The 21,931-nt window shown below is 52.1% G+C and overlaps 1 protein-coding gene across 1 annotated transcript; it reads right to left on the bottom strand.

The window, feature by feature from the left end:
• Nucleotides 1-261: 261 nt before the first annotated feature.
• Nucleotides 262-21,403, bottom strand: SERINC2 (serine incorporator 2). Its single transcript, XM_066375692.1, has 10 exons — nucleotides 21,246-21,403; nucleotides 10,369-10,530; nucleotides 9,073-9,257; nucleotides 8,561-8,640; nucleotides 7,969-8,106; nucleotides 7,069-7,238; nucleotides 4,904-4,994; nucleotides 4,434-4,575; nucleotides 1,779-1,979; nucleotides 262-844 (listed from the first exon to the last, which is right to left on the bottom strand). The coding sequence occupies exons 1-10, from the start codon at nucleotides 21,282-21,284 to the stop codon at nucleotides 709-711; spliced, it is 1,344 nt and encodes a 447-aa protein (XP_066231789.1). The 5' UTR covers nucleotides 21,285-21,403; the 3' UTR covers nucleotides 262-708.
• Between the last annotated feature and the right edge of the window lie 528 nt (nucleotides 21,404-21,931).

Here is a 21,931-nt window from a genome sequence, read left to right as displayed (position 1 = left end):
ACCCACCCACCCAGACTCCAGCCTCCCCACTCCTCACGTGAGCGCTGCTCTAGGCCTCCCTTCTCAGACCCCCAGAGTCTCTTTATTCAAAGCACTTCCTTCCTTTATAGCCCCCGCCCCCAGGTTCCCCCTGACCCAGAGGACACACGCTCAGGCCCCTTGTTAGTCCCTCAGCCCTGACAGTCCGTTCCCAGCCCCCACACTGGCCCCGGATGGGATAGGGGCTGCACTCAGGGTAGGGGGCAGAGAACAAGGGAGGCACACGCTCTGGCTTCTTTATTGGGCAAAGCCTTAGAGACTCGGTAAGGCACGGAGTCTAGGAAGGGGTCGGGCACCGCAGGGATACAGTCAGGAACCCCAGCGCCCAGTGCTGGGCATCCCATCATGGCAAGTGCTCCCGCTCTCTAAGCGGCTCTGAGCATTTCTCTCCTTCAGGTCCCTCTCCTGGGAAGCCTGGAAACCAGAGGCCCTTTTTTCCCCAAGAAGGTGAGTGTGGGTGACTGGGGGCAAGAGCAAGGAAGAGGAAGCCCCGTGGTCTGGGGGCTGCAGAGGGCGGGACTCAGGTGTGAGCCTGTGCTCCTCATCCTTGAAGGCACTGAGAATAAGGCACCCAGCTCCGGGGCATGTGCTGGAGGCAGGGTGGGGGTCAGCCTGGCTGAGTGTCACTGAGCCCCGCCGTGTGAGGTGGGCAGGCTGCAGGGGGCTGTCTCAGCTGAAGTCACGGTTGGGCAGGAGGAGGGGGGCCACCAGGGTCCACAGGTAGAGGAGCAGCCCGGCCCAGCTGGCGCAGATCTTCACCCACACGGCGGTCCAGGTGCTGATCATCTTCCGGGTCTCATTGGGCCTAGAACACACCATCATCCCAGTGAGCCTGGCCCCCTGTCCTGTGACCTCAGTCCTGGCTCTGACCTTAGGATCCAAGTTGTGACCCCTGACTTCAACTTTGGCTCTTATTCTATAACTCTTGTCCCCATCTCTGGCGTTTTTGACACTTGGCCTTAAGACTCTAGACATAGCTCTTAACCTTGTACCACCTACCTGACCCTGACCTCAGGCCTAGATTATTGTACTGTGACCTGACTCCTGGTCCCTGACTTTGGAACCCTGGAGCTGCAGACCTTAGTCCTGACCTCTAACCTTGACTCAGACCCTCAATCCTAAAACCCCATTCCTGACCCCTGACCTTATGACCACGGTTCTGATATCGGACCTCAATTCTGACCCTTTAGCCTGTGACCACAGTCCTGGTCCCTGACCTTGTTACTCTGATCTTAGCCCCTTGACCTGGCAGTTTTAATCCTGGCTTTATGTCCTCCTAACCCCAATTTTAATCAAATGACCAAACTTTGGACTTTCTGTGGCCTCAATCCCAACTCCTGATTTCATGACTCCTATTCCTAACCCTGCAACTTGGATTCTGACCTCCACACCCTAATCCTAACCCTCCAACCATAAATCCCAGATCTGACTCCATAACCCAAATCACCACGCCTGATCTGTAGGCCCAGTCTGCCCAGCACAGGCCCAGCCCCACCTCCTGTGATCCCCACTTTGTAGGCCCTTGGTGAAGGCACCAGGAGCTGGGTAGTCTAAGGCACTTGCAGGGAAACTGGGTCACGGAGGGGGCAGGCTCCATGGAGGCTCCTAGCTAGACACCACTAAGCCCAAGCCTTGAGCAGGCATCAGGAAAACCCCAGTGAGAGGCCAGCAGAGAGGAGATGTGTGGCATACCCCTCAGGCACTGCAGGCTCCATCCATGCCCCTCCAGCTGCACGCACCTGTACCAGTTGGTGAGCGTCATCATGATGTACAGGGAGGCGAGCACCAGGCAGATGTGGAAGAAGGAGTAGCTGTAGGTGACGCCATCCTGCTCATTGTCAAAGGCTCGGCCCTGCTGCCGCTCCGTGGTCTCCGACAGGGGCGGGCACTCCTCAGTCCGCATCAGGCTGTTCACCTGCCGGTGATCCGAGGAGCGCAGACTGCAGGGGAGGGGGGAGGGGGCACTCAGGGCTGTCGCCACCGAGGTGGGCAGGTGTGTAGTGCCAGCGGGCCTCAGGAGCCACAGCACTGGTCATAACAATGGTCACGATGGTCCCAGAGCCTTGAGAGCCAGTGACCTGGGGTGGTTAGGTCCTGGGCCCAGGAGTTAAAAAACCGCTTTGACTTCCAACTCTACCCTCACTCCTTGTAGGAACTCGGGCAAGGGACTTAACCTCTCTGAGCCTCTGATTCCTGTTTATGTAAAATCAGGGTCAACATCCTGGCCAGTTAGCTCAGTTGGTTTTAGCACCATCCTGATACACCAGGGTTGTGGGTTCGATCCCCGGTCAGGGCACATACAAGAATCAACCTATGAATGCATCAATAAGTGGAACAGCAAACTGATGTTCCCCCCCCTTCTCCCCCTTCCTCTAAAAAAAATCAATAAAATTAAAAAAAAAAAATTACAGAGTTGTTGGGAGGATTAAATGCAATAACGACGTGAAGTCCCTGCACTGTGCCCGAAACAGAGTGTAAACCAGATAAGCCATCAAATGGTTATTCATTGGCCACCCCACTAACACGCTGAGCGCCGAGCACTGCGAAGCGCCACACCAGGCACTGCATTTCTTAATAATGTTAATAATTAACAACATTCGTTTGCCATTAAGTTTTGTTTTCTTTTTACTAGTTTTAGGTAAGTGGTTTTATCAATTACTTCCCCTTTCTTCATGTTTATAATTTTAAAAATAATAATAATGATTTTTCAGTCATCGCTTGTCTATAAGGGAGGTCTTGATGTTTATAGCAGTTAACAGGTTAAGACACATACACAGTTTTGAAAATACAACTTATATTTTGAAAAACAAAAAAAGTCAAAGGAGACCTGGATTCTAGCCCAACTCCGTCAAATTGAGGTCACCGCCTTGCTGAGCTGCCGCTGACCGCACTCACCATAACACTGTGACCACGTGAGCCCACATCGGGCTGGAAGCCACCACTCGTGCTCCCTGCCCTCCTGGCTGCTTCTGCTTCTTTGCTTCCTGTGTTTTAAGAGCTAAGAACACACAGCCCCCCTGGGCTCTCAGAGGTGCTGCCCAGTGACACCGGGCCAGGGCGGTGTGAGTCTGCAGAGCACCAGGAAGCACAGGGTCCTGGTGAGCTGGGGAGGGATATGTGCCCAAGCCCCACGGCCGCTGGTGCCCACAGACTGGGACAAGTGGCCGCTCAACACTGCGTCCCAGCTTCCCCCAAAGTGGAGGTGATACGGGCCTTTCCAGGTTGGAAAAGGAATCAAAGTGACAGAGATGAGAGATGACTGGAAATTGTCCAGACTTGACCTGGAGAAAATGCTTTGAAAAAGGCCCAAACAAAACGGAATGGGGAACAGCCTCAGAATGTTCTCGCCGGGGGTGGGAGGCAGGTGTGGCACTGCCGGAGGGGCCGGGCAGAGGCTCCCTCCAGGGACTGAAGGGCAGACAGAGTGGCAACATGGAGTCTGCCAGGGTCAGTGTAAATAAAGTGACACTGGAGTCTGCCATCAGTGAGCTCACAAATACCACTCACGGCCACCTGCTGCTCAGTAATTTGCAATAAGAGCAAACACTGACTTGCCAAGTTCTTTTCTAACTGCCTTATACATAGTAAGTCACCTATAATCCTACAACAGTCCAATGAGGTAGGTACTATTTTTCTCCCTATTTTACAGATAAGGAAACTGAGGCACAGGAAGGTTAAGTCACTTTTCTGAGATCACATTGCTAGTAAGTGGCCGTGTTGGGTTCAAGCACAGGCAGTCTGGCTCCAGAGTTCACACTGATAAGCACTTGCTCAGATGGCCCCCGTTGTTGAGAGAGAGGCCAGATAATCAAGTTACTCCTGTAGGTACCCTGACCAGAGTCGAACTGGTAACCTCCACACTTAGGACAATGCTCCAACCAACGGTGCCATCCAGCCAGGGCTTCTAAAATGCCCCTTTAAAAAAGTTGTCATGTGATCTTAAGTATGAGCTGCTTTCTCTCAGGTGAGATGGTGGGGTCCCAGCCACCCTGGGCATTGGAGGTTATCACCCTCCTTTCACCGAGAAGGAAACTGAAGCTCAGAAATGTGAAGCCACTTACCCAAGGCCACACAGCAGGTGAGTGACGGAGCCTGGACCCCTTGACCCCAGCCCATGCTTTTTCCCTGACCCCACAGTTGCCTGCGCCCAACGTGGCTGGGCACACAGCAGCCCAGTATGCAGGAAAGAGCCCTGGGCCCGGAGGCCGGGTTCAGCCCCGCCTCGGCTGCCCAGTCACACCGTGCCCTCTGAGGGACGCAGTTTCCCCACCAGCACAATGCAAGAGCTGGACATGCTGCTCCCAGCCTGGTGTCTTGGCTCCCACTTCTTCCCCTCAGTTCCGGCTCTGGGCCCCCAGTCACGATTCCACCCCAGGAACCAGACCCCGCCGTACCTGATGAAGAAGGTGCACAGGATGAAGACGATGAGGCCCACGATGCTTGGGGCGTCCCACCACTGGGTCACGTAGCCTTCAGGGCCTGCCAGGATTGTCCGGTTGTCAATGTTGGTCAGCAGGTGGGGGTTGCATTCCTGGTCTGGGGATAGAAGCACAGTCACCCTCAGCCCATGCAGGCCAGATCTGAGGAGCCAGTTAGCCCTGAAGATGGGCAGAGAGCCAACTCAAATAGACGGACAAACACTCCATCCACCACCCAAGTCCCAGTGACAGATAGCACTTAGCAGACAAAACAACAGAGACAGCTCCAGAGCAGACAGGGTCCTCCCACTTCCCTGAAAGACTAAGCCTCAGAATGGGCTGGGGCTGGGATGTTCCTGTCACCTGTGAGGATCCCCAGCCCCCCCAAGGACTCCTACTAGCCAATGAACAAGACCAGGCCTCCTCCACCCCAGGCCTGTACTCACCCGGGACATTGGACAGGGCCAACCAGGTGACAAACATGGTATAGAGCGTGACGGCCGAAGCCTGCAGCAGACCCGAGTTGGGCTGGGCTTCCTGGTAAGAGCAATCCATCAGTATGAGCCCTGACAGACCTGGGGACACCCCACCCCCACTCAGCACACCCAACCAGGGGACCTCAGAAATCCCCACCACCCTCATGCCATTCTCCCCATGCCCTTTGGAAAAACACACCACCCAGGCCACCCATGGCCCACCTACCCCACCCCAAAGTGGAGTCCTAATTCTTTCTCCTAACAGATTACCCCCTTGCTCCCCTGTTGAACCCTTCAGGGATGGCATACCTCACACTCTGAATTAAAGCCTTCCTTGGTTTGTCCCTCCTTCATTTCCACCTGCCCCCCACCGCACTGTCATGCTCCTCCCTGCAGACTATGCTCCAGCCACAGTGGTCTCCTTACTGTCCATGGAATGTGCTGGACCCTGTCCCACCCCAGGGCCTTTGTACTTGCTGCGCCCTCTCCCTGACATGTTCCTTTCCATATCTCTGCACAGATGCCCCTCTTTAGCTTTCAGGTCTCAGCTCCAACAGAACTCCCAACAAGGCCCTGAAAACCCTGCCTATAGCAGCCCTGGCCCCAACTACCTTTTAATTCACACCCTCTTTTCTTTCCCACTTAGCACCCATCTATGCCCTGGCCGGGAATTGAACCCGGGACTTCTGCACGCCAGGCCGGCGCTCCACCACTGAGCCAACTGGCCAGGGCCTAAAACTACCTTACTTTGCTTGGTCTGTTGACTATTCTCCCCCATCCTTCACCACATGTACTTGAAAATACGGATCTAAACTCTGTAATTAACAGCATAAGCTCTGAACCTGTCTGCCTGGGTTCAAGTCTAGCTCCACCCATATAGCCATGTGACCTTAGGCAAGTCTCTTTAGTCCTCTAAGCCTCTAGGCAAGTCTCATTTCCTCCTCTGCAAAATGGGAATGATGTTGGTACAAGGACTAAATGACATTATAGCTGTCATTAACTGTTAGCAATTATAATTATTCTTCTTGTTCTTCCTCACAGCTGTATCCTCAACAACTAGAGGGGTGCCTGGTACCCAGTAAGTGCCCAAGAGGTATTTGCTGCAGGAATACTAATTGCTGTGTGACCTGGGAGAGAGGCATCAGCTTCTATGGGCTTTAATTTTCTCAATTGGGAAATAGAGGCTCTGACCAGAAGGGAGGGTCCCAAACTTTCTGCTAAAGACCCCCTCTCAAAGACTACATGATGGTGGCGTGGCACAGTGGATAGAGCATCAACTTGGGACACTGAGGTCACAGGTTCAAAACCCTGAGATTGCCAGCTTAAGTGCAGGCTTGCCAGCTTGAGCACAGGATCATCAACATGATCCCAAGGTCTCTGGCTTAAGCCCAAAGGTCACTGGCTTGAGCCCAAGGTTGCTGGTTTGAGCAAGGGGTCACTGGTTCGTTTGAGCCCCCTGGTCAAGGCACATGAGAAGCAATCAATAAACAACTAAAGTGACGCAACTACGAGTTGACGCTTCTCATCTCTCTCTTCCTTTTCCCTCTCTTTCTCAAAAAAAAAAAAAAAAGACACACCGCCCCCCTGCAAAGACTACCTGTTACCTTTGAAACCCCTGGTGGGCTGAGATCCCAAACTGGGAAGTACCACTGGCCTCAAAAGGCTTTCTTTCTGAAGAACAGATAATTACTTGGGAGCCCTACCTATTATCTCAAATAGTCTGGGATTAGAAACTGTGGAATTGCATCTCCTAATACCACTTCTTAAGGTGTCTAAGAATCTTAATAACAATAGCCAATGTCTGACGGATATCTATATGCCAGGCACATTATATATTTGTGAAATGTTCCAATGTGATCTCTATCCTGAGACTGACTCCAAATAGTAGGTATTATTCTCCCTGTTTTACATTTGAGATGAGAAAGACATAGAGAGGTTATTAATGTACCTTCCCAAGGACACCCAGCATGTAGATGCATGGGCCAAGACTAATCCATGCAGGCTGACCTGGGAGCCCACCCTCCTAGTCCAAGCCTCGGTGACTAGCAGCTCTGTGTCAGGTCTCCAGGTTCTCACAAGACATTGCACACACCAACAGGCCTAGTTTCAGGCCGGGCAGAGGCTGGCAAGCTCACCTGGATCTTGGGCAGGACGGAGATGATGGAGACACAGACACAGAGAACGAGGTTGAGGCTGATGAAGACCTTGCCCTCGTAGCAGGCACTGGGCTGGGTATAGTAGATGAAGAGCAGGGTCACGGCCGCAACCGACAGCGAGTAGAAGAGGAAGGTGAAGAAGAAAAGGCCTGGGCAGGAGGGCAGCAAGCAGGGGCGTCAGGAGGCACAGGGACCCCCACTCCCTCAAGGGGGCTTACTGGGCAATCCTGTCTTAGGCCTTAGCTTTATCATCCAAGGAATAACATCGGTGTCTCCTAAACTTCCATCATTCACCTTTTGTGAGTTTTTGCCCCAGCCTGAACTAAAATGATTCACTTTCCATAGATAAGGTAACCATAAAAATGAACACAATGAATCCAAAACAAGTTGTTTAAAAAGTGAACTAGCTGCGTGGTGATCTGCAGAAGCCCTGCTCTGTCGGGGGACCAGCAAGTTTACAGAGGTGTGAAAACCAGGCCCGAACCTCAGTGAGCCTTTTTTCTTTTTCTTTTTCTTTTTAATGGACTCAGAAGAACCAAAAGAGAATTGAACAGAGGCCCTTTCCACCACCGGGGTTTCAACGATCAAGTGTCATGTGAAGTTTGGTTTGGGCTGGCTGTGCCCGGCCCGGCCCGTTCTATGGGAGCCGCAGCCGCTGAACTAGACCCCTCCAGGCCTCTCCAGTCCCTCTCCTCCAATCCCTTGCTGTCGCCCCTGCCCCATACACCCCCTTCCCTCCATCTGTCCTTGACGGTTCAATTCCTGCACTAAGGCACGAGGCTGCTTGAGATGCCCTCCAGGCTTGCAACAAGCTTCAGTCCCCTGGCTTCCTCGGGTAGACCCGCCGCCCAGGCGCAGCAGCCTGCCGGTGGCACTGACCTGCGTACCAGGCCCGGGAGTCGCACTCCTCGGCCTTGCCCAGCCACTGCTGGTTCCAGGAGTGTGCAAAGTCGATGAGAAGCACCAGCTGGATGAGGATGAAGAGGAAGGAGCCCACGACACCAAAGTAGAACCAGACTGGTTGGGGAGAGGGGAGTGAGGAGAGCCCGTCTGGCCACAGGGCAGAAGCCTGGGCGCCAGGGCTCCTGGCCCAGCGGGCTCCCTGGGATTCCTGGGGCGGGCACACTCTCGCGGGCTTCCTCTCACACACACATTTATTCAGTCACCGATCATTTGTGCCACGCCAGGCATTAGGGATACAGAAAAAGCAAAGTCCCTGCCCTCAGGGAGCCCTGGCCATGCGCAGAGGTAGTGTGGCAGGGAATGGGTCCAGTTGGTCAGGGAGGCAGGCTCCCTCTGTTCCCTCCCCCACCCTGCAGCTGCCCTAACGCCCTATGGCCAAGCACCAGAGCCCTGTCCGCTGACCAGGCGCTGAGGACCCAGGGCAAAGGGCAGCCCCCGCAGCGTTCCTCTCTCTGGACACCCAGCTTCCCTCCTGGTAGCCCCAACCCTCCCCACCAAGACCGCCTACTGTTGGAGAAGGATTCATCAGGGATGTAGAAGGCGCCCACGGTGATGCCCAAAAAGACCAGGAACTTGAAGAACCAAAACCTGTGGGGGAGGTGATTAGGACAAACAAGAGCTAGGAAGGGGTCCAGGAGCAGGCCTCACTCCAGAACCTCACCCCCAAAGGGCGGGTGCTGGGGGAGGTGCAGAGGGGCTTTCCGACGTCTGAGGGGCATGGACAGTCTGTCCTGGACTTAGAAAAATCCCCAAGGGGCAGAGGAAAGGACTAAGAAGGGGTAAAGGTGGACACCTGGGTTCTGTCCCCACCAGTTGTGTCACTAAATGCTGTGTGGCCTTAGCAAATTGTTGTCTTTTATTTGCTGAGCTTTATTTCCTCATCTGAGAATGGAAAACTAAGGCAGCTGACCTCTGTGGTGGGCCCCCTGGCTTCTCGGCTCCTGAGTGTGAGGGCGGGGTCTGGAGCTGTCTGGAGACGGTCAGGGGAGGGTCTGAGTGCAGGCGGGGCCCCTCCCTCACCCGTTCTGGATGGCAGCCCTGGGGTCCCGGCTGCTGCGCACGCAGACCATGAGCAGGGCGAAGAGGAAGAAAAAGGCTGCCATGGCGAAGCACATGCGGTACACGGCGCGGTAGCCAAGCAGGGAGCCACAGTCGATGTGGCTCTGCAGGACGGGCCCCTCCTCGCACTCCCAGGTCCAGGGCAGCTGTGGAGGCAGACAGAGCAGCTTGCCGGCCCTGCCCCACCCGGAGCCCGATTCTGCCCAGGCTGCCAGGAAAGAGGCTCTCCCAGCGGGGCTGGACCAGGACAGGAGCCCGAGCCTTCCGCCTCCATCCCCACCGCTGCCCCCTCTGGGGCTGAAGTCCTAGGAGCGCCCCCACCCCAGGCAGACGGTTTAGTCACACCTTGTTACTCTGTTTATTTCCCTGTCATCACGCCCACAGCCTCAGGAACACATGGCACTGTCTAAAGCAGGATTTCCCAAAGTGTTCTCACCCCCTATACCAGGCTCCCTTGAGATTCTTGGGGAAAACTGAGGTTCTCTTTTATTTTAATTGAACTTATTCAGGTGATATTGGTTTGCAAAATAAAATAAAATAAATGCAGGTTTCAAGTGTACAACTCAATAAACATCATCTGTACATGGTATCATGTGCCCATCACCCCAAGCAAAGTTTCTCTCGGTCCCCAAACCCCCTTTGCCCACCTTCACCTACTCCCCCTTTCCTTCTGGCTGTCACCACACTGATGTCTGTGTCTACGTGTTTTATGTATATGTTTTTTGGCTAATCCCTTCACTTTCTTTCATCCATCCTCCAAACCACCTCCCCAAACTGAGATTCTGAGGCCCGTCTCCTACAGAACTGGAGTCTCTAAGGTGGGATCCGAGCCTGCATTTCCAGCACTCTCCCCGGGGGATTCACACCTTTATACCCACTAAAATGTCACAACCACTGGCCTAAATGTCCCACTGGGTCTATGCCGGGCCACGAAACACTTAGAGGAAGGGAAGACTTGAAACCCCCATACTGGGTTTGCACATTAAAGAGGGGAGAGCTTGTGTGGGCCAGCGTCTTAGGGCAATAATGATTAATATGATTTTCCAAGGAGACCTTGGTTTACGAGAACTGAGAATCCCCATGCAAGGCTCAAACTCTCCTCCCTGCTTAAAGAAACACGTGGGAACACTCCTGCCCACTTCTTGGTCAGCTGGGACTCGGGGCCTGAGCCCCTTAGCAGCTGAGCCTGTACCAGGCGCCTGGTCCCACAGGCCGCTCCCTCGGCATCCCCGCCCCCCACCCCCCAAGGCTACTCACGTTGTGGAGCTGACTCTCTACATCAGGACTCAGCAAGATGATGGACACCAGCACCCCCAGGAAGAGGAAGAACGTGAAGATGAGGCGGGTGATGGTGGAGTTGCGGCTGGAGGGGCAGCAGCCACACAGGATGCAGGGGGCAGAGCCGCAGAGGCAGGACGCCTGCAGGGACAGCAGGGGCGGCACCCTCACTCTCTGCCTCCTCTCCCCTCCACGCCCAAGCAGCCAGCACCCACCACCGCCCGTTCCATGTCTCCAAATGTGCACCGAGCTGGCCTCTACAGCACCAGCCAAGGGTGATCTCACTTAATGTTCGAGCCTGAGGGAGAGGCTGAGGAAACCAAGCTTGGAAGAGGCTGGGGCACACATGGCCACACAGCCGGCAAGGAAAAGAACTCAGATTCAAACCTGGATCTATCTCAGGTGTTACCGCGGGTCACACTGTTTCTTACTCAGGGAGAGGGAGAGTAGTAAAAAAAATAAAATAAAAATTTAAATATCCAGAAGGCTAGCTCCAGCACTGACTGGCTGTGTGACCCTATACACTCATTCAACCTGTCTGAACCTCAGTTTTCTTTTCTATAAAACAGGAATCAGAAGGGTACCTACTTCTTGCACGGCAACTCTAAGAATGAAATAGTAGAAGTTTTAAATTGTAACCTCCTCAGACTCCCTTTCTTCTTCCTTGCTTCACCTTCTCCATAAAACTTACTATCATCAGTTAAGATTCATATTTTAGCCTGACCGTTGGTAACACAGTGGATAGAACATCGCCCTGGGATGCTGAGGTCCCAGGTTTGAAACCCTAAGGTCATCGGCTTGAGTGCGGGCTCATTCAACTTGAGCATGGGGTCACTCACTGGCTTGAGCGTGAGATCATCATTATGATCCCATGGTCACTGGCGTGAGCCCAAAGGTCGCTGGCTTGAGCCCAAAGGTCACTGGCTTGAAGCTCAAGGTTGCTGGCTTGACCAAGGAGTCACTGGCTCAGCTGGAGCTCCCTGGTCAAGCCACATGAGAAGCAATCAATGAACAACTAAAGTGCTTAAAATGCATCACCTTGTAGTTGCTTCTTATCATTTCTCTTCCTTCCTGCTTCTCTGTCTCTCTCTCAAAAAAAAAATTTATATTTTACTTATGTTTGCTTCCTCCCATTTCTAGCATGTAAGCTCCACTAGGGTGGGAATTCTTGTCTCTTTTGCTCACTATGTTATTCCCAGAAATTGAAACAGTGCTCGCACATAGTAGGAGCTCAGTGACTGCTGAATGAATGGGAAATGTTTGGTGTAGTACCAGACACATGTTAAGACCTCAGGGAAGAGTAAGCTTATGATAAACACCTGGTGAATAACTGGAATGAGGAATTGTGAGCGGCTGGGATTTCCCGCTCTGGGGCTGCACTGGTTTTGGACAGCAGTGGCGGTCCAACCCTTTCCCTGGCTGGGCTCCTCTGCCCAAGCTGGTATCAGCCCTTCCCAATCTGGGGCTGACTGAAATCATTTAGGGGCTGGTGATGCCACACCATTCATAGCTGGCACCCCGAAAAAAGCCTCGCTCCTTTGGGAGCTGCATCTACCAGCCCAGCCTGTGAGGAGATAGACCCACATCCATATACGTACTGCTGGTTAACAGAGTATCCTCCCCCAAGCAGCCTCCACTCCTCACCAGGTATTTAGGAGTCTAGAGAGCAGAGTCTAGAAAGGCACAGGCCTGCCCTCGTGGAGTTTCCTAGGGCCAGAAAGACACTCAACAAATCATTACACCCATCACGGTAAGTGCTAAGAAGAAAAAGTGCAGCCCTGGCCGGATAGTTTGGTTGGTTAGAGCATCACCCTGATATGCAAAGGTCGTGGGTTTGGTCCCCAGTCAGGGCACATACAGGAGGAACAGTTGACATTTCTGTCTTGCTCTCTCTCTCCCTTCCTTTCTCTCTAAAATCAATCGTGTTGGTTTTTATAAGTGCTTGCTGCCATGAGTAACAAGGGTACACTTTCCTGACTAAGGAAAGGAAGAGTGTTCCAGACAGAGGGAACAGGGCCTGAGCTGGCTCTGGGCAGCCAGGGGTTGGGCGATGGAGGAACAAAAAGAAGGACCTTGTAGCCAGAACTTCATGACAGGCGGTGAGTGGTGAGTGGTGAGTGACGAGGTCGGCCAGGCTGGCAGGGCCTGGCAGCCCTGTGCTGGCCCCTGGTGTTTGTCCTAATAGCAGTGGCATCCACTAGGGGTGTGAAGCAAAGGAGGAGCCGGAACAGCCTTATGCTGAATGGTCAGCTTTGTGGAAAACAGGCTGAAAGGGGACCTTGCTCTTCTGAGACCCAGCCTTCTGCTCTCTGGACTGGTCACAAGGCATATGGCATACTCTGCTTGAGGGGTACCTGCCTTCCCGGCTTCCCTTCTCTCTCCCCCGACTGGAAATACCCCTGCAAGTGCTCCTTCTCACTCAACTCTCCCCTGCAAAGCCAAGGACATGAATGCTAAATGAAATGCTTGCAGGATGAAATTCTCCCTCGTGGTCCCAATCATGAGTTTACCTGTCCGGCAACCTGTGCTTGTGTCATGCAGCCCCACCCCAAGCCCTGACTGCTATCCAAGGACACCTGTTGGGGCTGAGGGGATAGGCAAAGGCCAGAAAAGTGTTTTGTAAACCACACAGAGCACTCTCTCTGGTTATCAGAGAGAGCCGGCTGTTAGTTCCTGTTCTGCAGATGAGGAAATTGAGATCAGGAAGGTTAAAAAAACTTGCCAGAAGTCGCACAGCAAGGGGACAGCAGTGCTGAGATTCAACTAATAATAATGACAGCTTTCCTTGATGCCTGACCTGTGGTGACACAGTGGATAAAGCATCCACTTGGAATGCTGAGGTCACTGGTTCGAAACCCTGGGCTTGCCTGGTCAAGGCACACACAGGCACATATGAGAAGCAACTACTACAAGTTGATGCTTCCCGCTCCTCCCTGCTCCCCTTCTATATCTCTCTCTCCTCTCTCTAAAACTCAATTTTTAAAAAGTTACCTAGTTCCAGGTACTGTGGTAAGCACCTTACCTACATTAAGCCTCACTGACACTGTGATACAAGCGTGTTATAACCTCCCACTTACAGATGGGGAAACAGACTCAGAGCGGCAACACAGCCAGTCACACAGCAAGTACGCTGAGGAGCTGGGATTCAGCAGAGGTCAGGCTGCGCGAAGGCTTCACTAACTCATGATGGCAGTCTGGTTTAATTTCAAAAGACTCCAGCATTCACAAAGAAAACCAGTTAGAAGGTGACGGAAGACAACTGGACTTTGGGTGATGGGAATGCAGCATAATCAAATGTCAAAATAACCTAGAGATGTTTTCTCTGAACATATGTACCCTGATTTATCAATGTCACCCTGTTGGGCAGATAAAATGTATTATGCTCACTTTGTTAAAGTGGCGCTGCCCACGTGGAGGCCGTTGCCCAGGTGATATTAATGTGTGTCTCTGGGCAGGCAGAATCCTTGTAGCCTGGGGCATGGTTTTGGGATTAAGCCTTTCCCACCCTTTTTGATGCAGGGCGGTACAATCCAATCATGCCTCAGAGAAGTGACTTTGTATTAGAGACTTCCCTATTTTGTATATTGGATTAAGAGTTTGGATTTCTACACTATAAAATGGGGACGGAGCGGGAGCTTGCGCTCTTGGTTCCTGGGATGATTAGCATGAGAGAGCAGAGGGAGCAGAACAGAGAGCAGAAAGAGGCCATGTGGCCAGGAGAACCAGCCAAGATGGCAGAGTGCTGAGTGAGATGCCAGTTTGTGCAGAGTTTGTATCTGGGATAAGGAAGGAGATGGGGAACTGAGGAGAATAAGGTTGGTGAGCTAGAAACCTTTGATTCTAGGAAACTCGGATAAGTCAGTAGCTTTGTGAGCACTGAATATGAGTGGGTTTTGGAGCCCAGTGTGTGTTTTTTGCTTGCCCATAGGGTGCAAGCTAGGATTAAAGACTATGGCCCATCAGCTTTTGGCTCCGTTGTTTCTTTACCGACTGTCCGAATCCAATGCGAACCTGCATGAGCCAGGAGGCTGCTTTGAAAGTGGCCCTGGCTCTGACTCCTGGCTTTACACACCCATTAAAATTAATTAAAAAAAAAAAGACTCCAGCGTTGAAAACAATCCTGTCGATGCCAGAGAAAACCAAGGGAGACCCACAGGCACGGACCTCAGGAACCAGGTGTCCAAGTGCGCGGGGGAGGGCCCAGCTCCGGCTTATTACCAGAGCAGTTTGAGACTTTGGATGCAAGAAGAGCTGCCCTGCTGCAGACAGGGAGCCTGGCCTTGCAATTCACCCTGGTTTTTAGAGATGAAAATCCACGTGTTCCTGACACCTGAAACCTCAGGAATGCCAAGGGCCTAGCCAGTAGCCAGAAAGACTAGGTCAGTGAGAGAAGGAGAGACGCCAGTCCCCCCCCCCCCCACACACACACACACTCCTTGCTACTTCCTGGAACAGTCCTGGAACGTTCATTCTGACAGTCCCTCCTACTAGAACCTCTTCCTACAGAAGGACCAGCCATGGGAGGAAGGGCAGATGAGCGAGCGCACACCTGTACACTCGAAAGTCCCTTGTGGCACTGCTTACACCAGAGAAACAGTAGGGAGAAACTGTAAATAAATGCCTAGCAATCCATCATGGTATTTCTTAAGAGGGACATCACTGCTAAATGGAGTAGATAGGGAGGGAACACTTAAATGGATATATGTAACTAAATACAATTAAATTATCCCCAATACAGTTGGTTTTATTATTTAAAAATAAAAATTTTCAATAAAGTAAAAAAACAAACACTAAAACAGGCACAAACACTTTAGGTTTTATGAGCTTATTAGAATCTCAAGAGACTGCAAATGACCTAAATGCCCAGGGGCCAGTGGTGGCCCATTTACTCCATGGATGTTATAGAGGCAGGAAAGGAGAAAGTCACCAAGCTATAGAACAAACTGGACTAATGCTTACGATGCAATGGGAAAGGACGACTATAAAACTTCACCCTCTGGGATTACCTTTCCTCCACCAAGTGCCCTCAGGGGAAAGGCAGCAACGGAAAAGCACCGGAATAATACTAGCCTTAGCAGTAGTCCAGTTCTCTGAACGGAGAACTCAGAACTTAGGAAGCCCTGGGTCTTAGAATCTTCCAGCTGCAAGGCTGCTTGGCATTCAACCAGTCCAGACTCTCTAATGCAGAACCACCAGTAAGGCAGCCGGCTATCCTCTGCTGCTTGCACCCTGTCAATGACCAGCTGCCTAGCTGGTCACGACTCTCTCTCCGGATAGTCATACCTGGTATGGCATGGTGGAAAATGGCTGTCACTGAGTCATTCACACTCTCCTGGTTATCACTGGAGACAGGGAAATAGGTTCTCAGACCATTCCTGCGGCACTGGGTGGGTGGGGTCAGCAGCTGAGGGCTGGGGCCACAGTTTAAAGCAGTTTTGTCTAAAATAAACTGGGCCTGACCAGGCGGTGGTGCAGTGGATAGAGCATCGGACTGGGATGTGGAGGATCCAGGTTCGAGAACCCCGAGGTCGCCAGCTTGAGCGCAGGCTCATCTGGTTTGAGCAAAGCTCATCAGCTTGGACCCAAGGTCACTGGCTCAAGCAAGGGGTCACTCGGTCTGCTGAAGGCCCGCGGTCAAGGCACATATGAGAAATCAATCAATGAACAACTAAGGTGTCGCAATGAAAAACTGATGCTTCTCATCTCTCTCCCTTCCTGTCTGTCCCTATCTGTCCCTCTCTCTGACTCTCTCTGTCTCTCTCACAAGAAAAAATAAATAAATAAAATAAAATAAACTGGCTCTCCATTTCTGAGTATTACTCAAAAGGACTGAAAGCAGGGACTTGGACATATATCTGTACCCCCATATTCGTAGCAGCATTATTTACAATAGCCAAAAGGTAGAAGCAACCCAAGCATCCACTGACTATTGAATATGGTAAATACATACAATGAAATATTATTCAGCCTTAAAAAGGAATAAAATTCTTGCCCTGGCAAAGTAGCTCAGTTGGTTAGAGCATTGTCCAGAAACACAGAGGTTGCAGGTTTGATCCCCCGTCAGGACACATACAGGAACAGACTGATGCCCTCTCTCTCTCTCCCTTCCTCTCTCTCTAAATCAATAAAGTAGACATTAAAAAATAAGTTTAAAAAAGGAATCAAATTCTCACACATGATACAACATGGATGAACCTTGAGGACATTATGCTAAATCAAGTAAGTCAATCACAAAAATATAAATCCCATATGATTCCACTTACATGAGGTACCTCAAGAAGTCAAATTTCTGGAGACAGAAAGTAGAAGGGGGTAACCAGGGGCTGAGGGGAGGAGATGAGGAATTCCTATTTCATGGGTAAGGAGTGTCAGTTTGGGGGAAGATGAAAAAGTTCTGGAGATGGATGGTGGTGACAGTTGCACAACATGAATGTACTTAATAATGCCACTTCATATGTTAAAATGGTACATTTCATGTTATGTATATTTTACTATAGTAAAAATAAGGAGGGGGCAGGGGGGTTTCAAGGAAGAGTAGTAAGTTAGTTAAGAGAGGAAGGGAGCCCTGGCCGGTTGGCTCAGTGGTAGAGTGTCAGCCTGGCGTGCAGGAGTCCCGGGTTTGATTCCCGGCCAGGGCAAACAGGAGAAGCGCCCATCTGCTTCTCCACCCCTCCCCTTCTCCTTCCTCTCTGTCTCTCTCTTCCCCTCCCACAGCCAAGGCTCCACTGGAGCAAAGTTTGCCCGGGCGCTGAGGATGGCTCTGTGGCCTCTGCCTCAGGCATTAGAATGGCTCTGGTTGCAGCAGAGCGACGCCCCAAGATGGGCAGAGCATCGCCCCCTGGTGGGCATGCCGGGTGGATCCCGGTCGGGTGCATGCGGGAGTCTGTCTGACTGCCTCCCTGTTTCCAACTTCGGAAAAATACAAAAAAAAAGAGAGAGGAAGGGAAAAGTATTCCCACCAAGGGACTAACAAGCAAAGCTCAGAGGAACATTGTATTTTAAGGTAGCTGGACAATAAAAGAAGCTAGGACGGTGACAGAAGTGATGGCCCTGGTCCCCGCAGGCCATGGAGTCTGGATTTTATCCTGAAGGCAAGGGGGGACCATTGCTAAAGAAGAGCTGCATCACACTTGCATTTCAGAAATACTGCTTGGTCACAGAATGGAGGACAGATCAAGGGAGTGAGTGGAGCTCAGTATCCTTGGGAACAGGGGGAGAGAGTCAGGGGTTGTTCTTACTAACGCAGGGAACTGATACCAAGGAGAAGTCAGATTCTAGAATTCTCACTGTGTGCTTTAGCCAATCTCCTGACAATACCACTCATTGAGACTAACATCAATAGGGCTGTATTTGTTAGATATCCATTTTAATATATATTACGTTTCTTAAAATAAATTACAAGTTTCTTGAAGACTTAAAAAAAAGTTAAAATAGTAAATTTTACGTTATATCTATCTTGCCATAATTAAACAAAAAACTGGCGCCAGCAAGGGTGTAATGCACTTTGGAGAATGCATGAGCAACTCCATCACTGGCTGAGCCAGCTAGAACTAGACACTCTGCAGGGAGAAGAGGTCAGCCCCAAAACACGCAAGCACAGTGACGTCCCCTGTGCAGTGCTAAGAATAGAGGGCCTATAGAGTCTTGGCTCGGCCTCCAACTTGCAGTATGACTGTAGACAAGACTCTTTTCCCTTCTGTAGGACTCAGTTTCTTCTTTCATAAAATGGACTCCTGGGTAGAAGAGGAAAGTGGCTCAGAGCCCAGGCTCTACAGTCAGACAGCCCTGAGTTCTACCGGCTTCACCACTTCCTTGCATGTGGACTAGAACAACTTACCACTCAGGGGTGTTTACAGAGTGGCCACTGCCTGCCAGCTTCATGCTAAAGCTGTTGGCATGTTCGGCTCAGTCCCATTTAATCCTCACAATATGCTGAGAGGCAGGTACCATTGTTTTCTCCACTTTACAGACAAGAAGAGAGAGGAAGTGACTGCTCACAGTCACATAGCTGAGAAGAGGCCAAGCCAGGACCTGAGTCCAACCAATCTGACCCAAAGGTCTTTTGTACTCCCTCGCATATAGAAGGCTCACCCTAAATATGTATTTGCTCATATACATATTACCATGTGCTGGCTTGCCTGGTGATTCCCACGCCTGTGGGCCCCTTCTTACTGCCTCCTGGCCAGGACTCACCTTCAGCCCAGTACAAATGCTGACCAAGAGAACCCAGCTGGCAGATGCAAACACCTGATGCTAGAAGAGCACAAAGGTCTTCCCCACCAACCCATGTTCCCTGCTAAGGATGCCTGAAAACGCCCCACTGGAACTCTACTTCTGTGGGCAAATCTCCACTGAAACAGGTTGTTACTGGTGTCCAATAGCAACCACCTGCACCATGTAACACTGTGTGGCAGAATAGACATAACATAAAACTTACTATTGTAACAGGGTATTTTTTTTTGTCTTCAAGGGGCTTGTAATTTAAGAAATACGATCTATATTAAAATGGGTATCTAACAAATACAGCCCTAACGAAACCAAACTCAATGAGTGGTATTGTCAGAAGGAATAAATATCAGCAAAAGCACACAGTGAGAATTCCAGAATCTGACTCTTCCTTGGTATCAGTTCTCTGGATTCATCTTCCCTCTCTGCTGCAGTCTGCTCATCTGAGATGGGAATAATATTAACTGCCTCATAGGGGTCATTGTGAGGAGTCAATGAAGGGATACATTGAGTGAAAGCGCTCACTACAGTGCTGGGCCTGGGCCACCACTGGGCAGCTCTGGGCGGTGAGTGTGAGGATGTAGTAAATGGTGGTTATTGTTGGTATCATTATCTGTAATAGGATAACTATGTCACAGGGCTGAGGGGGAACCAATGAAATGGCACAGGTTAAGGGCTCAGCACAGTGCCTGGTATGCAGTAGGTACACAATAAATGTCAGAAGTCAGAACCCCCAGGGGAGGCCACTAAAAGGAGGTCCCTTGCAGATATTAGATACTCACTAAATGAAACTTAATCCTATCCTGGGCCAGCCTTGTCCCTCAGGTACCCAGGATGTGGGAAGAAGCCTGGATTACAGAATCAGATTCCAATCCTGACTGCCATTCCCGTCCTTTCATGTGCAACTTTAGGCAAGTCAGCTACCCTCTCTGTGCTGTAGTTTCCTCATCCACACTGAGGGTTTGAGCCATCTTGTCAGGTGCCTTCTGGTCCCAGCATGGTAGGAATTGATGACTCAGAGACCAGCACTTGGCTCCAGAAGAAATTCTCCGCCTACCTTTCCAAGACAATAATAACCATAGCTCTCATTTAGAGCACTATCTGCCAGTCATTGGGCGGGGCACTTTTTAATCTTTCCAACATTATGAGGGACGCAGATGGGGCAACAGACGCACAGGAAATTGGTAGGTCTCCACTCAACATCCCCTACCCCCAGGCTAGCCCAGCCAGATGGAAATCCGGTCAACTCTGAGAAAAGTCTCCCTCCCCAACCAGCAAGCAAACTCTTCCTGGCCATAGCCTTGATTTCATTGGACAGGGAGGGATCTGGGACCAGTTCTTGATTCCTCCTCCTGCACACACACACACACTTCACAGATGGGGAAATGGAGGCCCAGAGAACAAGAGACAAAAGGCTGTCCAGGGACCCACTCTACAGCCTCTCTGTTCAGATATCATTCTCAAAAAAATGGCTGTAAAGTAAATCTCTAGATCCCCCAGCTCCCACCCCTACACTTCATCCTAACACACACACACATCAGGGACAAAGGAAAAGCAAGTCCCCAGATTCAGCAGCCAGGAGACCCCCCCTTCTTCTCTGCTCCTCTTTGTGTGGGGCAGAGGGGGCGGGGCTGCCTGAATGAACCTCAGATTTAATGAGGGGAAAAGGAAAAGGAAAAGAAGGCGCCTCTCAGCTGGGGTCTGGCTGAAGCTCCTCCCCTATGCTGGCTGCCCACCGGGGCCCTAAGCCTAAGCGACCAGGTAGTCCCACCTCTCACACACCCTAACCTCCGCCAATTCTTGGGTCTTCCAACCGAGAGTTGGGCCCGGCGGCAACCCTAACAGACCTCACTCAAGGGCGTTTTAGAAAGGCAGACAGGGGCTTCCTCCCACTCCCCACTTTGGCTCTGAGGCCCAGAGAGGAAGGATCTGTGGCTCCTTGGAGAAGTGCCCAAGAGTTAGCCTGACTGAATGAGGCAGAGACAAGGATGCAGAGAGACAGACTGGACAGGCGGACAGGCGGACCGACACCGAAATGTGGATAGACAATGAGATGGAGAAGCCACAGACAGACAAAGAAAGTCGGACAAACGAACGGACAGATATCAGACAAATACAAATGGACAGTCTGGGGCAAACAAACTGATGGAGAGATTGCCAGAGGGACAGAAGAACCCATGACGAAAAGGGGCAGGGACCAGGCAGGCTACACAAAGAGTCAGAGCTTCAGGGAGAGAGACAAGAGAAAGGCGCACCTCGAGGACGGCTCCAAGTTGGGCGCGGTGGGGCTGCAACGCCCTCAGCCTCCGCCTCGGGCCTCAGTCTCCCCAATTCCCGGGAGGAGCGCCCGCCGAAGGCGCTCCAGCTCCCCGCCCCGAGTGCCCCAACCGCTCCCACACGGTAACCCGAGCCCGGGACAGCAGCTGTCCCCGGCGCCCGAGGCCAGCGCTGGGGTTGGGGGTTGGGGTGGAGGGAGAGAACCGAGTGACAGGGGACCGAGGGGCGAGGAGGTGAAGTGCGGGCCCAGAAAGACAAGTTTGGAGGAAGGGAAATGAAGAAACTGTTTGGAGGAAGAAGACGGGACAAAAGTGAGCAGGCGGCGCGCGGCGGGCGCCGGGATGGGGACTCACGCAGCTGAGCAGGGAGCAGGCGCCCAGACAGGCCCCCATGACGGCGGCGGCGGCGGCTCGGACGCGGGGCGCGGGGCGCGGCAGAGGGGCGCGGGCCGGGGGATCCGGTCGGGCTTCGGGTGCCCTGGCCTGGCCCCGCCCCGGGCCCCAGTGGCCCCGCCCCGGCCCCGCCCCACCTGCCACAGCCGCTCGCCGTTTTCCGGCGTCGCTTGGCGCGCCTCCCGGGACTTACCTAGGGCAGGTGCGCGGGGCGGAACCTGTGGGGAAAGTGGGTGGAGCAGTGGTTCCGGCAGATGCGCTAGCCAGCAACAGGACCTGATTCTGGCGGGGGCTGGCGTGCTGGTCCCAAGAGAGGGTTTCGAAATCCTGATGTCTGGGTTCGAGTCCCAACAAGGCCACAATGTGACCTCACAACACTGTCCCTCTGAAGGGGTCAGAAGCCGAGAGGTGGTCACTCCTAACTCCTCTGTGCTTGGCGCCGAGCCTCTGCCCAGTACATAGGTGTTGAAGGATGAACGATATGATAAAGAACCAGACAAGTCACTTCACCTCTCTGAGCCTGTTCCTTCATCCGAACAGTTAGGAAACATACCTCTCAGGGCTATTACAACACATAATAGATGCTTAACAAATGTGAGCTCCCCGTTGTCCTGGTTCACCTAAGACCCGGGCCTTGCACTTTCAGC

This window comes from Saccopteryx leptura, chromosome 3 (genome assembly GCF_036850995.1).
Source record: "Saccopteryx leptura isolate mSacLep1 chromosome 3, mSacLep1_pri_phased_curated, whole genome shotgun sequence".
NCBI classification, from domain to species: domain Eukaryota; kingdom Metazoa; phylum Chordata; class Mammalia; order Chiroptera; family Emballonuridae; genus Saccopteryx; species Saccopteryx leptura.
Note: the sequence above shows the minus strand (reverse complement) of the source record. Positions and strands in the feature narration are given on the sequence as shown.

Coding starts and splice junctions, on each gene's coding strand:
- SERINC2 (XM_066375692.1), bottom strand. CDS start 21,284: ATGGGGGCCTGTCTGGGCGCCTGCTCCCTGCTCAGCTGC. Junction 7,239..7,968: donor CTCCCGGGCCTGGTACGCAG/GTCAGTGCCACC, acceptor CCTCCTGCCCAG/GCCTTTTCTTCTTCACCTTC. Junction 4,576..4,903: donor GGCCCTGTCCAATGTCCCGG/GTGAGTACAGGC, acceptor TTCTATCCCCAG/ACCAGGAATGCAACCCCCAC.